The sequence below is a fragment of the Linderina pennispora genome (genome assembly GCF_002104995.1).
Source record: "Linderina pennispora strain ATCC 12442 chromosome Unknown DL89scaffold_3, whole genome shotgun sequence".
Taxonomy (NCBI): Eukaryota; Fungi; Kickxellomycota; class Kickxellomycetes; order Kickxellales; family Kickxellaceae; genus Linderina; species Linderina pennispora.
The window spans coordinates 604279-616332 of NW_024468251.1; the positions used below are offsets into that span (position 1 = coordinate 604279).

At 57.4% G+C, this 12054-nt stretch overlaps 1 protein-coding gene across 1 annotated transcript; it reads right to left on the reverse strand.

The window, feature by feature from the left end:
* Positions 1-1776: 1776 nt before the first annotated feature.
* DL89DRAFT_291274 (uncharacterized protein) lies at positions 1777-11187 on the reverse strand (the record flags this gene model as incomplete). The annotated part of the gene is made up of 2 exons (XM_040890177.1): positions 1777-10533; positions 10978-11187. The coding sequence occupies 2 exons, from the start codon at positions 11185-11187 to the stop codon at positions 1777-1779; spliced, it is 8967 nt and encodes a 2988-aa protein (XP_040745449.1).
* Positions 11188-12054: the final 867 nt, after the last annotated feature.

Consider the following 12054-nt stretch of genomic DNA (forward strand, 5'->3'; position numbering starts at 1 on the left):
TTGGAAAAATTGGCCAAAGACAGGGGGAAACATAAAATTCTCCGCTAAAACCGACAGGGTGCATCCCATGATGCAACATGCATGCAATGTAGAAAATTCCAGCCTCGAGTACATCTGGGGAATCAACAATCCCCAGATGCATGCTGTATGTGCCACCACTAACACGGTTCCGCAGATATGTCGAGTAGCCGGTGAGTTACAGGTAACAGTGCCTATGACCACTGCATGTTCAATCTTGGTGCAAGTGATATAATATCCTGCCTGCGATGATGTTGCTATCAGCGCTAAGCTACGCACTAACGTTAATATAACTTACTCGTTCAGTTTCAAGCTGATATACATCCCCAAAGCCGCTACCAGCCGGCCAATTATCATATAGACATGCAGCATTGGCACAACTATGTGAACCATATATAGGCTAAATTTTAAAATGTAATATAGAGTTGCTGCGAAACAGTGGAATGAATGGAAAACGCGTGAATATTGCCTATCCATCCATATAATAGAGGACTATCACTTTTGATCTTTGTTGCTAAGCGGCTGAGTGCGGCCGATTTATATATGAAAATCAATCAATATCATGTTTTCGTGGGCTGGCATATGCCTGTTAGTTGAAATTATGACCTAGCGTAATAATGCACCTTGTCCGTAGCAAACCCTGCTCAAATCCAAACAGACAGTATAAATCTTGTTACTTGAAGCAGCTACCTTTCATTTCTGGTAGTATACATACCCATTTCATTAATTTCTTCACACCGATAGCAATCTATTGATTATCCTTCAATCCTACATGCGCACAATAAAATTGGGCCACAATGGCCATTCATGCTGTTCCAAGTGAGCAACGCCACTACTTAGACGGGCACTTGCCCTTTCACCTGATGCTTCCTCCTTCCTTCTTTCATATATCATATTCCATACATTCAATATAGATCGTGGAAAACTGCCTGGAGAATAAGCGTGTTCCTGACAGCTGCAGGAGGCTGTCTATACAAATGCATCGTACCCGAGACACACCAGTCATGATCTGTTCGCACTTTCAAACTCATGTGCTGTTGGCTACAAATGCGATTTCCATTTCGTTCAGTACCTTTCTTTTGCAGCAAGGCAGTGAGAGATATTAAAAGCCCATGAAGTGGTATCTTGACACTTTTCTCCTCCCAACTGCCCTCAAATACTCGTCAATTCTTGTTTTTGAAAAATGCAGCACGACCTCTGAGCATAATGGCCACTTGGAAAAGTGAGGCAGTCGGATTTCGGTCCTAGCACATGGTTCAAATCCATTGCCAGTCTATATTTCGATGGCGTAATATCTAGGGTGGCTGAGAGAACGAAGCATCACACATACCTAATGCCAGCATATGGATAATGGGTATGGCTGTGTAGCGGTGGGGCCACCGGATGTGCATCGATAAACACTTCAGATATGTAGCGACTGAGCCTCTGGATGGATGGAGAGGAGGCTATTCTGAATCCTCTTGCTTTGTCAAAGTTCAGCAAGACACAGGGCCTGTCGCTGAGGTCTCCGACACTATCGAGTGTAAGTACATACGGCCGGCCTGGTCAGCATGGGTTTCGTTTCTCTCAGCATTTTCCACTCAGTCTTTCAAACATCTGCAAAAATGGAGCTCATCCGTTTCATTTCTATTTTCACCTTTTCTAATGTCTGCAACAGCAGCAAATGTTTATTTTTATGATATCACATTGGGTCATCACAGTCCAAGATATATCTTCAACAACATACACTAATGACATATGATAGCAAAAAGGCAGCTATTAATAGGCAGCCGAATGACGCATTGTCGGTCCAGGAACCGGCTGGAATGGCTGGTATCCGTACGCCATGCTCTCCATAGACGAGTCCGATGACACCGTGCCGTGCTCAACCCTCTCTGCAATATCAGAGTGCAGCAGCTTGATTAGCCACGACGGGATCTTGGGAATGCACCCAACCATACGCGACAAAACACTAACCCACGCAAGCTTCTCGCGCTCCGACTCGGCGTAGAACTCGATCGACCCCTGGTTGCCAAACTCGATGCTGAAGCTGTGCTGGATTCCACTCTCTGCGTCTACTGAGTCACCACTGACAACGCCAGAGTCCATCGACGAGGGCTTGCTTAGAGCAGAGTCAAAGGTCGCTCTCGACACATCCGAGGCGCCACGATCACGGTTGCGCAGGCGCCGCATCGACGACTGGCGCAGGGCCGGGTCAGCAATATCCACGCTGTCGCCTGGCTCCGAGTCTGACGCATATTCATGCACTGACGCAGGCATGAATGGCCGCGACGTGTTTCCACGCGCCGAAAAGTCCGAGTTGCTCCGGCGGTGGGTTGACCCGCGGTGCAGATTGAATCCACGCGCAACGCCCTTGACCGGGGGCGACAGGCGCCGTGACCGCTCCTCCTTGTGGTCAATGACCCGCGTCGCCTCGTTGATATCAATGAAGCACCGCGGCTCGCGAGTGTCCTCGTGGTATGCAAACAGGAAGCCGCCGATCAGACGGAAGTACCGGCGGCGCCAGAACCGCGTGTCGCCGCCGCGCTGGCTCAGGAAGCCAGAGTTCAGCGTGCTGTTGTGGAAGTTGCACACCTCCATGGCGTTCTCGCATTGGCCCAGCGTGCGCGGCAGCTCGTCCTCGTTGAACAGCGGGCATGCAGGGATGAAAAACAGCTGCAGCTGAAGGCGCGCGCCCTTGCGGCTCTCCCACACGTTCTCGACATCCCACGAGTCAACCAGGCTGTTCAAAAACACCTCCTCGAGCATCTCCCCCACATGAACCACTGCCACGCCGCGCGTCTCCTCCTTGAACTTGGCCTGAACCAAGCCCTTGTTCGACGACCACTGGTCAAGCTCCGCCTCGCCTGGATCGTAGAACACGCTGGATGGCGCCTGAGTCGCATTGAGCGAGCGCGGGTCGGATGCATAGTTGGCATTGGTGCTGCTCTTGGTCGAGTAGTGGCCGTTGCCGCCTTGGCCTGACAAAAAGGCACTTGACACACGGTCCGGCACCGTAGCCTGGCTGCGGCGCGGCTGCTGCTGTCCAGCCTGGATGTTGGCCGCATAACCAGGTCGGCGGGCACCAGGCATGTACTGGAACGACGGGTTGGAGAAGTCAAAGTCGCTGTCGTCGGGGCGGGCACAGTTCCACCGCCGGTTGTTGTTGCGCGACCGGGTGTTGCGCCGGACCAGCTTCTTGAACATGGGCGGTAGGCAGCTCGGGTCCCGCGCCCGCGGCCGTGCGCCCATGGGCGTGTTGCGCGGGTTGGAGATAATCGCATCGCTGCGGAACCGCATCCACATTGTCACCGACACATTCGGATCTGTCAGGATGCGGAACTCCTGATTGATGCTGGCCGATGCTGCGCCGCCTACCTTGATCGGAGTCGTGGCCAGTGTGTCGATGCCATTGCGGATCACAAAGTACACCGAGTCAGTCTTGTCCTCCAGATCCTCAATGCTCAGGATGCGCATGTACAGGTATCCCTGGCGCTCGGATGCTCTCGGGGGCTTGAAGAACGGACCAGCCGGAACTCCGTCCAGCTGCGACACGAACGACGGAATCACCGTTGGCCGCACTGTGCCGTAGTGGTCTGCGCCCACGCCCCCGTGCTTCACAACTGGGTCGTCAAAGTGCGGAGTTTCCATGGCTGGCAGCGGTGCACTGATGTGGCGCTCCTTTGTGGCAAGCTCGTCCATGACGCTGTCGACTAGGGACTTGGACCGCAGCCGCAGCACAAGATTGCGGCGGATCGGCTGGCCGCTTGGGCCAATCATAACCTCCGACGATGACTCCTCGGCCACTTCATCGGCAGCTTCGCCCACGTTGGCAGCAATCGTCTGCTCAGGGAATGCCTGCGACGTCGGCGAGTAGAATGCCTCGTCGACAACACCCACTTGGCGCTCGTGGCTGCTGACGCTGGCATCGCTGGACCGCGCGCTGCCGCCGAGTGAAGCATCATCTGGGTGCAGCTGTTCTTCTGCGCCTGGAGCCGGTCGATTCCGGCTGGTGGGAATCAGGTCAAACACTGGATAGTATGCATCTGAGTTGCGTGCCCGCTTGTGAAGCTGCCGGATGGTGCCGCGGCTCGTTATGCCCTGCGTCGGCGCATCGGTTAGTGCCAGTTCATGGTCATACACGAGCCCGCCCTGCTCCGACTCCAGCGAGTTCGACGGGCCACGCTTGAACTGCGACACGCGCTTCATCTCCTCCTGCCGGTCGTGTGCCGAGCGGGAGTACTGCTGCCGGAGCAGCGCTAGCTGCTGCTGCTCCCACTGTGCCACCAGCCGCGGGTCGTTGAGCTCATTCAGAGCAGTACGCGCGTGGTCACTAAGCGGCACGCGGAATAGAACATCGTTGGGCACAAACTGTAGCGGGTGCGTGCCCTCAGGCAAAGACTCTGCCGACGCAAACCCGTGGCCAAGCTCGACAGTCGGTGCTGGCGGCGTGCTGGCCTTGGGGAAAACCAGCTCTATTGGCGCTGTGCTTACGCTCGTGTTGCCGACATAATCGTCCTGGTGCCCACCCTCCTCGGTGCCGGCAGTCATGCCGATGCTGTAGCCGATGATCGAATGGTCAGGCACAGTAGCGTGGCCCGCCAGCGGCTGGTTAGCTCGCTGTGCAGCCTGCTCCAAGAGCTGTGCGCTCGAGTCATGTGGCGTCGGACTATGTCGCGACCGCACGCCGCTCGATTGCGCCAGGTCGCCGCTGTCCATAGGCTGGAGCATCATCAGGCTGGCACTCGCCGACACTGGGCGAGACATGACGCCAATTTCGGGGCGGCCCATGCTGCTGCGGCTAGCCATAGTGCTTGTATCTTCTAGGCTCGGGCCATACACGGCCTGCGCGTCGAACGGGAATGAGCCCGACGAATTGGCCATCGAGCGCACAGAACTCTTGTCATCTTCGGCTCCTGGCACTGTAAGATTGCTGCGCACTCCCATCGACGCTGCCGAATCGCGCGGAGATACCTTGACTGGGCTTTCCGGATTTCCAGCTGATGCTGAGGAACCATGCGGCGAGACTTTGGCGGAACGAGCAGGCGAGGCCAGTGTCTGCAGAGGCACATTATCCTCAGCATCCTCCTCCTCCTCTTCGTCGATATCTTTGTCGTACGCTTCAGAGATCGCCGACATACGACGTACAACAGATTGCGGCTGGCTCAGAGGTCTCGGCCGCTGCTGCATCTCTGGCCGCTTTGGTTGCACTGGGTCTGAGGCAGTCGACAGAAGCGACTGTCTTGGCGACTCAGTGCTCGCCCTTCCGGCAGATGAGGCCAACGATGAACCATTCGATGTCCCAAGTCCCATTGGCGACGGTGTGTGGGTGCCACCAATCGTCCCTGGCTGCCACTCTCGCGAACCACGCAGCGACGCCCGCGACGTGCGCAGCGAAGAGCGCTCCTCATCCTCCTCAAACACTGTTGACAGGTTGAACGGCTTGTGGCTACTCCCTGCAGCGGGCATCATCTCATCAAAGATCCCCTGACGACGCATCTCAATGTCAGCAATCTCGTCATCGTCGATTTTATCCAGATCCTCAATCGCAATGTACTCGTCACTAGGCGCGCGCGGATCCGGGTAGTACCCCTGCATGCCTTCATCTACCCCCTCGGGATGCGGATCCGGATAGAAAGGCACTGTGGCATCGGTCTCCGATCGAAGCCCGGGCGTCAGCTCCTCGGACGACCGCGAGCGGTAAACCGACAGGTCCTGGTGGTACTGGCGGTTGAACTTTTCGGGCGACGACGCGAGCTGGGCCGCCAAGCCCACATGGTTATTGGTTGCGCCTGCCTGCACGCTGTCATTGGGATCACTGGCATTGTCAGTGAAGATCGACTCCCCCGACTCGTTCGAATGCTTCGAGCCATTCGAGCTGAGGCGCGACCGAGTCTCGTCAACAACGTCGATGCGCGGCAGCGGGCTGCGGCGCTCCGGTACACGAGGCGAGCCCTCAGAGTGTACATCGGAGCTCTGCCTGGCCAAGCCTGGATTGCTACCGCTGCTGCTCGGGTCTCCGCCGTGTATCTGGGTCGTGTGGTCGAGTGAGTCCGAGCTATCGGTGGTGGCAGCTGAGCCGGTAACCATGGCTGCCGGGTGAGGGCGGCCCACTACAGGGCTGCTGCTTCCCTCACCCGCCCGACGAAAAAAAGCCGCCGACTCCAGGTTCCCCTCGCTCATCTGCACGGAGCCGCTACGAAACCGATGCTGCCCAGACCCCGGTGGGCTGCCAACCTCGGTCCGGCTTACTGGCGAGTCTGAACGGCTGCTGCCCGTTACCAGCTGCGGTGCGCTGTTGAATAGCGCCTGGCGCTGGCGCACCACACCGCTGCCTGAGATACGCGCCAAGGTACCGCTCTTGCGCCGACTGCCGTGCTGGCTGTCACGCCGCACGCTACTCGGTGCGCTGCCCCTGTGGCTATTGCTGGGCGAGTTTGTGGACGACGTTACGAAACCAGGCTTGTGATATACAGACACAGGCGCGGAATCGCTACTTTTGCGGGCAGACACACTCGCATGGTGTTCACTGAGCGGCGACGCTCCAGGCACCGGCGTCTCGGGAGCTGGCGTGCCTGCAGTGTCTGACCCGGTGAAGATATTATAATCTTCATATGCACTGTGGTCCAGCTCTAGATCCTCGGCTATATCCTCGAGCGGAGACCCCAGTCCCTGGTATCCGCCCAGTGCGCTGCGGTTACCCAGGCTATCAGTGCTGTGGCTTGACGACGACGTCGTGCTGTTGCTGGTGGTGCTGTCCTGGCGCTCCAGCGTGTTTACGCTCTGCGAGGGACTCGAGCTACCATCATCTTCACCATCATTGCCACCGTTGCCAGCACCCGAACCACCGCCGACCGGCGCATCGCCAGAGCCATCGCCAGAGCCATCGCCACTTCCACGCCGATCCGGCTGATCCCTGGCGCTGCCATTGGACTTTTCGCCTGAATCCTGGAAGACACCCGAACCGCCGGCGCCCGACGAGCTCTCATGGCCACTCGCTCTGCTGAACGTGCTCGATATACTGGTGGAGCGCTCTACAGGAGACCGTAGGTCGGGACGTTTTGGGATGGCTGGCGCAGACACCAGGCCCAGGGATCCAGGGTTGGCCGATGTGCGGTCCTCGATGAAGCTCATCGGTCTCTGCGGGATACCGGCAGGTACGCTAGTTTGGCGCTCAAAGTTCTGCGACAGAGCAGCCACCCGGCCAATGCGGGCTGAGTTCGGACCGCTGGCATTCATCGACGCCAGGTTGATAGTTCGGTTGCTCGGGCTAGTCATAGCCTTCAACGACGACGGTGGTCGGGCATCCACGGGTGTGCTCATCGCACGTGACCGCAGCGGCACACCTACCGGCGACAGTGGGCTCGCTGGTTGCTCGGTCTTCCGCGCGGTCGACTGCGACACCAGATTGCGTGTCTTCAGGTTAGCCAGCGACGGCGAGATCTTGCGTACCGACGGCCGCGGCTGCAGCGCCGGGGCAGCCGAGCCCAGCGCATTAAAGGTCTGTGCGCGGATCCGCCCGTTGATTGACGCTCCAGAGACACTGTGTGCTTCGCGCGTCATCCCCCGGGGCCGCTTCTCAGCCATCACCGGCGCAGTGCTGCGGTTGCCCAGCACACTCGGACTGCGACTATCCAGCCTGCTGCCAGGCCGCTCATCGACCAGCTTCTTGCGCAGCGGCGATTTGATCGCAGAATTGTCCTCCTCGTCGCCATCGTCGCCGCTCTCCTCAGCCGCATTCTCGTACATACGCAGGCTGCTCAGGGGTCGCGAGACCGGCCGCCTACCGATCGGCGAGCTGGCACCGAACCGCGGGATCGCCTTGTTGGGTGCGCCAGGCTTTGACGAGTTGCGCTTGATCAGTGTCTGCAGGTACTCCTCGCGCTTATCGCGAGTCAGCGGGAGATCTGGCGGCGGCATCGGCTCCTCTTGTGTGGACTCTTCGTGCTGGGGCTCCTCATAGTCGGTTTTGGCTGCTGCTGACTCGGCCAGGCTGCCGCTCGACAGCTTCGACGAGGCCAAGGTGAACACGGGCTCTGAACTGAAGCCAACAGGATCGTCGGCCATCATTTCGGCCGTGATTCGCCCGCCGCGCCGCCCAATGCGGCCGTTCTTGGTCATGACCTCGGATGGCGACGGCATCTCATGCTCCTCAAGAGTTTCGCTAACAGCCTTCTCAGCTTGCTCGCGCTCCTTGACGGGTTCGGGAACAGTGGCTATCGGCTCAGTGATCTCAGGAGCCTCCTCATCCTCGGAATCATCAGAAACCGTCTGATCAGCCTCGGGCTCTTCGGCAATGGCAAATAACGATGCTGCTGTGGGCCGCGGTGCAGGAACCGGCGACGGCGTTCCGGACCTCCGCTCCACATCAATATCCTCAGGCTCATCATGGAATACACTACTCTCCTCGCCCACAGTCAGCGACGGCTCGGGTATTCCATTGTGCCAGTCATTCATCGATGTGTGCAGATCAGGCTGTGTCATTGCCCGTGGGCGGAAGGTAAATTCTGCCGTCTGCGTCAGCGAGCTAGATCCAGACTCTTGCGTCTCGTTGGCAGCTGGGACGCCAAACGGCGATGCCGACGACGACACACCAACTGTCGAGCTGCTTGACTCGCTGTTGCTGTTAGTCGACGTGCGGCTCGCCATGCTAGCTGTGCTGGCCGGCCGCCCCATGATCATCTCATACAGCGAGTCACGCAGCGAAAACGGACTTGTTGGCCTCTGCATCGAATCGTCGCCCTTTGCCAAATGCGTCGGCGAGGTCGAAATCGGCGCCAGCTTTTTGGCCATCTCAGGAGCCGGAACCCCGGCACTCTGCATGCTGACTGGGAACGCCGAAACCGGATTTGCCTTTAGATCTGGCATGTGTGCCTTCTCAACAGCCATCGCCAGCGACTGCATATTGATCGAGCCCGATGATGACAGTGAGCTGAGCGACAAGTGCTTGCCGGAAGTAGCCGACAGTGCCGGCGACACCGACTTGCCCGACTCAGACAAGCCTGATCCCGACTGGCAGTACGATGGCTCCTGCTGCACGACCTCGTCCGAGTCGCTAAAGATCCCCTCAATGTCATCGTCGTTGATTGTGCTCGGATCCACTTTGATCCGGATCGACCGGTCGTTTGACTGCGGCAGCGGATCGCCGCCGTCTGATACCTGGCTCACGGTGTCACTACCGTCAGTCTCCTCTGCCACACTTGCCACAGGCTCTTCTCCTGTCTGTGACTGTGCGCTCTGGTACTCGGACTCGCTGCCCAGTCCACCGGCAGAATAGTAAGACGATAGCATGCTGTCTGCATTTGACGACGAGCGCGGGCGGCCAGAGTCAGAGCTTTCAATCGAAACCATGCTGACAGGCCGTCCGCTGCCGCTGTATGCACTGCTGCGCTTCTTGTCAAATATTCTCTTCTGCATCGGCTGGTGGTCGCTATTGCGCTTTTCCATGCTTGTACGGCTGCCACCCAGGCCAAGGCTGGTGCGGTCGCCTGAAGATGACAACAGTGAAACCTCGTCATCCTGGTCATCAGCGTACTCGTCAGACTGTGCTGACTGCCGCTTCATTTGCTTGATGTGCTCGTCCGAATTATTGCCGCTGATGCATGTGTCGTCGTTGCTCGAATCCTGCAGGCCAGGCAACCCGCCGGCTCCAGCCAAGCCGAGATCTCCAGTGTCCCGGGCTGCCGACACATCCTCCTCGTCGCTAAAATGCTCTAGCATCTCCATCGGTACCTCAGGGTCGCCAGAATCCATCAGGCTGCCTTGCGGAAATTCATACTCTTGCACCTGCGCTGGCTGGTGCGGCGGGTACATCTGGTAGCGCGTGCCACGCACCTGTTCGCGATACATGGCTAGCCACTGAAGCGTGGGCTTGTCGTTTGTAATGCTCGCTGGCAGGAACCCCATCTTGTTGCGGATATCTACTGCCGCGCCCTGGCGCAGCAACCGCTCGACCAAATTTGCGTCGTTATAGAAGGCGGCCAGATGCAATGTGGTGTTGTGCTGGCGACCAAACAGGTGCGAGTCGAGCTGCTCGGGCGACGTCGCGTCGATCAGGGCGCTCAGGATGACCTCGCGTACTGCGACATGTTCGCGCATCTGCTCAGGAGTCATGCCCGACATATGCTCGTGCTGCTGTTGCTGCTGCTGGTTGCCAATCCGCCAGTGCGCATACGCGTTCTTGTACCCCATTATGGCCACCTGCAAGCCATCCATGCCTGTCGTGTCCATCCCCAGCCAGTCGCTGGCAATCGGCGTCAGGGCACTATGGAACGGCGTCGGTTCGATCCGCCGCATGTTCAAAACCTCTGGGTAGTCGGCCAGCATTGCGTGCACCTGAATCGACCGCCCCTCTGTGATCGCGCCGAACCACTGCTTGTATAGCTGCTGCGGCCACCGGGGCTCTCTGCTTTTGCGTCCGCGGCTGCCTGCCAGAGAATTCTTGCTGTATGATGACCGTCGCCGGTTGATCGGGTTGTCGCTGTTGTTGACTGGCAGGTTGCCGTTGAAGTTGATGTGCGATGGTGCTCTCATTCCCTAGAAGGATATTTGGTAGCAGATGTGCGCGGTGTGCTTAGTTGTGGGTGTAAATAGATATCAGAACAGTGCGAGAAGGGAATGAAAAAGAAAAGGCACTCCCAGCTGTCACGGTTGCCGGTATATGAAGGCACGTTCCTCCTCTCCCGGCCCTCCCTATGTTTTCGTGCGTTCCTGTTTTCACCTAGCCAAACTGCTGGCCAGCCGACAATAAGCTGCGACAAAGCGTTACTGGCCAAATCTGCTGCCAGCCGATATTGTGCAGAGTATTTTTACCACAACCCCTCCTTGTGCCTGGAGCACGAAGAGGTGAGAAAGCCTGCCTGTCCCATGCGCTTCATTTTTGGACAGCACGCCCTATCGAAACCGGCAGGCCGGGGTTTGTTCTTGGCGAGCCATATGACCCATGCACAATAGCCAGGCAATATTTCCCAAATAACTTACCGGTGTAGAGCCTTGGCGTGCCGACACGGGTAGTGAGGGCGACTTTGGGATCTCGATTGGGCCGACAACCGACTCTGGGATGTCCTCACCATCCGAGCTGTCGAACGAGCTGTCTGAATCGCCGCTGTGCCGGCGCGACCGACGCGACCCATGTGTGCCGCTGGTGTGATGGTGGTTTCCGGCTGGTGTGTGGTGGTTGCGGAAAATCATTATTTTTCTAGCGCCCTTTGCTGAGTTTAAATTGTCAGAGCGAATGGGAAGGAGTAAGGAGAGAAGGAAAGCAAAAAGAGAGCGCTGTAGACCGAGTACCTCTTGCCCCTGGGCTATGTTGTCGCTTTGTGTCAGTGGGCTCAGACCGGACCGTGGGCTGTCTATGTGATACCAGGTGCGTCCTGAAAACTGGTGGGGGAAGAAAAGAAAAACAGGCCAAAGGGGTATTGTTGTGCTGGCTCACAGGGTGGAAAAGAAGGAATGCGAGCAAGAAGGCCAATACCAGGTGCTGTGAAATAGACGCGATGTTGCACAAGGTGGTTGACGCGATGTGAATAGTGCTGCTCTGGTGCTAGAATGATAGCAAGGAACAAGGACCACGCGAAAATACTATGCCGACCGAGGGCGGGTTGAATTACGAGAGTGAGGAAAAAACAGCAAAGGGTGTCAAAAACAAAAGGGAGCAGAAAAAGGAGCGAAGACAGGAACTGCGAAGGTGGTGGATGGGTGTTGATGGCAGTAGGTGTCTATGAAAACAAGTGCGAGCCACGGCTGCAGAGACAGGCTCGAGGGCTTGGGTGTGTACGCGAGATGGCGTCAACAAAGGCTAATGGCACAGACTCGGCTGATGGTTGTGGTGAAAGCGTGTGCAGGGCTGCTAGTGCCTCCTCTGACCAGCTGCTGCAATAAGCCGAATGGATATGTGGAACAAGGGCAGGACACCTGGGGGCTGTTTGTACAAAGGCGAGGAAGGTGAGACAGGCAGTCCAGCGCGTAAGGAGATATAGCTAGGAAGTAAATAGAATACTCAAGCAGTTGGAAGATGAAGATGCTGTCTTGCCCACCATGCCTGCGTGTCTAAACCGT